Source organism: Sorghum bicolor, unplaced genomic scaffold, assembly GCF_000003195.3.
Source record: "Sorghum bicolor cultivar BTx623 unplaced genomic scaffold, Sorghum_bicolor_NCBIv3 super_2265, whole genome shotgun sequence".
In the NCBI taxonomy this organism is placed as follows: Eukaryota; Viridiplantae; Streptophyta; class Magnoliopsida; order Poales; family Poaceae; genus Sorghum; species Sorghum bicolor.
In genome coordinates this window covers 1-3291 of record NW_018396964.1, presented here as the reverse complement: position 1 = coordinate 3291, position 3291 = coordinate 1, and the positions used below count along the sequence as shown (strand labels likewise).

Sequence of the window (3291 nt, the reverse complement as noted above, 5' to 3'; positions counted from 1 at the left end):
GTGTGCGAGCTTCCTTCCGACAGCCCTGAGATCTGAATGGATGTGGTTCCTTATTATGTATAAGGCATGGTACTTGGATGGTTCAGACAATGGAGCATCTCCCTGTTTGGGAGTGTCAATTGCCCTATACATTCCGCGTAACGATAGACTCACTTTGAGATCCATCGCCCATGTAGGGAAGTTGTGTCCATCAAGAGCTAGCGCGGCAAATTCCTTCTTAGAAGAAACTTGGGCATCGGACTCTTTGGTGGCCATTGCCTACATGTTTATTTGCATAAATTTAATTAATTTCGGGGTTGTAAAATTAACAAAAGTGTAATTGCATATTTATATAACAATGTAAATTGTGTATATAAAAACAATGTAAAATTGCATATGTAAAACAATGTAAAATTGCGTATGTAAAGCAATGTAAAATTGCGTATGTAAAGCAATGTAAAATTGCGTATGTAAATAACAAGGTAGACTTGTTTATGTGTAGCAAGGTAAACTTGCATATGTTTTATGGTATTTTGATTTCTCATTTTGTGGAACATAGGTAGTCACCATGGAGGTGTAGACCATTTTATATTTTCACTTTGGGATGTAGTCCTTGTATGTTTATTATTAAATTTGGGAGAGCACTTTGAGGAATAAATCCCGCAGTAGTATGAGTACTACCTTGTGGTTACCAAAATAATAATAAAGTAAGGTGACATCTAGTGAAAAATAGTATTCCAAATAGGGAGAAAAATTGACCATAAAAATATTTACATATATACATGTGATAGGGAATTGTAAAGACAAAACACGTTCGACATGTAATAAATTTTTCATTCATAATATGATTGCGGAATGTAAAAATATTTACAATGCAATTTACACCAGGGTCTAAATTTGCAAGAAAAATAGACTAATAAACTGATGTAATTTAGGGAATGAAAAATGCTATGTAAATAAATAAATAAAATTAGCTAATTCATCAAAAAAAAAGCCAATGATAACTGGCCCAGGCTGAAAGCTCGCAGGCCCCAACCTGGGCCTGGGCCACCAATTTGGTCCAATTGGGGAGGGGGGAGTGGGCCATATATAAGCCAGGGGCTAGGGTTTCCAAACCCTAACCCCCAGCCCAACAGCCGCCGCCGCCAGGGTGCAGGGCGGCTCCAAGCCGCCGCCGCCAGGTGCCAACAGGGAGGAGCGCCTCCTGCGCGTGGGGCCCGCGTGGCCCCCTCGATCCGCGCGCGTGGGGCCGTGCCAGAGGAGTGGCCAGGCCGCGCGGTCGGGACGCTGAGCGGGCTCGCGCACCCGTGAGCCGCGGTCGCGGGGCGAGGCCGCGTCGCGAGGACCGCCTCGGCCACCGGCGGCCGGGCCGCGCGCGGGGGAGGTCGCGCCGCGCGGAGGCGAGCCGCTCGGCCGCGGTCGCAGACGCGAGGGGCCTGGTGCTCTGCGCGCACGGGGCCGGCGTCGCGCGAGGCTGCCGCGGCGAGCAGCGCGTCGGGGCGAGCCACCGTGGTCGGGGCCGGCCCCCGTCCGCGAGCAGCGGGACGCCGCGTCGGGCTGGGGGCGCGAGCCGCGCCAGGCACGTGCATCCGCGCGCGGGGGCAGTCCGCCATCGCCGCGGCTGTGCGCTGCCGCGCGTGCGCCTGGTCCGGCCGCGGGCGAGAGTCGAGGCAGCAGCAGCCGCTTACGCCGTGGCCAACCGCAGCCATGGAAGCCGGTTCCGAACCCTGGTGAGGAGCAGCAGCGCCCTCACCTCCTCCTCCCCCTTCCCCGATGGACAAGCTCAAGCCGGTGGAGCGCGTCCCCGAGCCGAAGGCCCGTGGGGGACGCTGATCCACGTGCGGCGGAGACGCGGGGGCGGAGTTGGTGGCGGCGGTGGTGGAGCAGCGAGCGCCGGGTCGACGAAGTACGGCGGCAGACGAGTCGGCGCCGACATCCGCGCCGCGATTGTTGGTGGAGACGGACGGCGCGGAGGCGGGCTGTGCGCAGCCCGCTCAGAAGACGGCGTCGGCGTCGGGTACCGAATCGGCGACTGCGGCTCTATGCCCAGTGACAGCCATTGGCTGGCCACCATGGATGGTGGCGGTGGTGGGCACGGGCCGTCGCCGTGGAGCGGGCACCGAGGCCGGGGTGGAGCCGGCAAGGCGAGGACCGGCGCTGGAGGCGCCGGTGGAGTTGGTGGCCTCGATGGTGGTGCCGCGGGTGGAGCCGCGGATGGCGCCGCGGGCGAGGCCGTGGACGACACCACCGAACGTCGTGACGGAGGGCCGACGTTTGCATGTCGGTTTCCCCCGAAACGACGTCGTACAGGAAAACGCCCGGGGTTCCTGTTGAGATCACGGCGTTCGCCACGAAAGCGATAGCCGCGAGCCTCGCCAAGGAGTTCCCGGATGTCCTCCAGTAGTTCCGCCTGAAGGCGGTTGTTGCCGAAGTGTGTGCCCAATGTCCGGGCACGGTTCATCGCCATCCAGACGATTTGGAGGATGAGAGAAGCCATTGAGGCAGGATTACGGCGAGGGAAAGGCATGATTCTACCTTGGGGTGATGCCCTGGGCGAAGGTCGATCCCTCGACGATGTTCTATCCAACCGAGCTATCACCTCTGGGGCAGGGGAGAGCGATGTGCTGATAACGTGTTACGAGTAGAATGCGAGAGTACGAGAACAGAGAGGAATAGAATGAACTCAGAGTGTTTGTTTATTCATTGATCACGAGTATTTATACAGTCGGGGGGGGGAGAGGAAACTCTCGCCCCAAGTAAACTCGTGCCCACGATGAGTCGTGGGTGATATCACGGAGGTGGAACCGGTCTCCACGGATACGTGCGTAGTCGTGGGTGATATCCCGTAGGCCGTCGTGGGGGAAGTCGTAGTTAGGATAGATCTCCCGTAAAGGAAATCCGAGGAGATGAGATCACCCCGGAAAATATCCGTAACAGCGCGCGTGGCGGAGCAGCGGATCCCGCCCACCATCGCAAGGCGAGCGCGAGAAAGAGCCAAGGGGCCCACGGCCCAGGGAGGGCGGCGTTCCTGGGGCGCTGGGCGGTGGGCGCTGCTATGCTGGAGTGAGGTTTTGAGTTTTTGGCAGTGGAGCATTTTTGTTTTAATTTGGTAATTATTATATAATTATAAATTAATTAAGTTTAAAATATTTATTTTATAACTTTTAGATAAACTGTATAATAATTATTTTTTATTTATATTTAATTCTCTATGTCGCAAGATTTGATGTGATAGAAAATTTTAGAATTTTTTGTTTTTTATAAACTAAACAAGGCCTGATAATATCGGGGTAGCGGCGGTAACAGCAGGTC

At 54.8% G+C, this 3291-nt stretch overlaps 1 protein-coding gene across 1 annotated transcript; it reads right to left on the bottom strand.

Annotated features, from left to right (window-relative positions):
• Positions 1–1762: 1762 nt before the first annotated feature.
• On the bottom strand, positions 1763–2476 carry LOC110431576 (leucine-rich repeat extensin-like protein 3). Its single transcript, XM_021450685.1, has one exon. It carries the CDS (start codon positions 2474–2476, stop codon positions 1763–1765), a length of 714 nt encoding a protein of 237 aa, XP_021306360.1.
• Between the last annotated feature and the right edge of the window lie 815 nt (positions 2477–3291).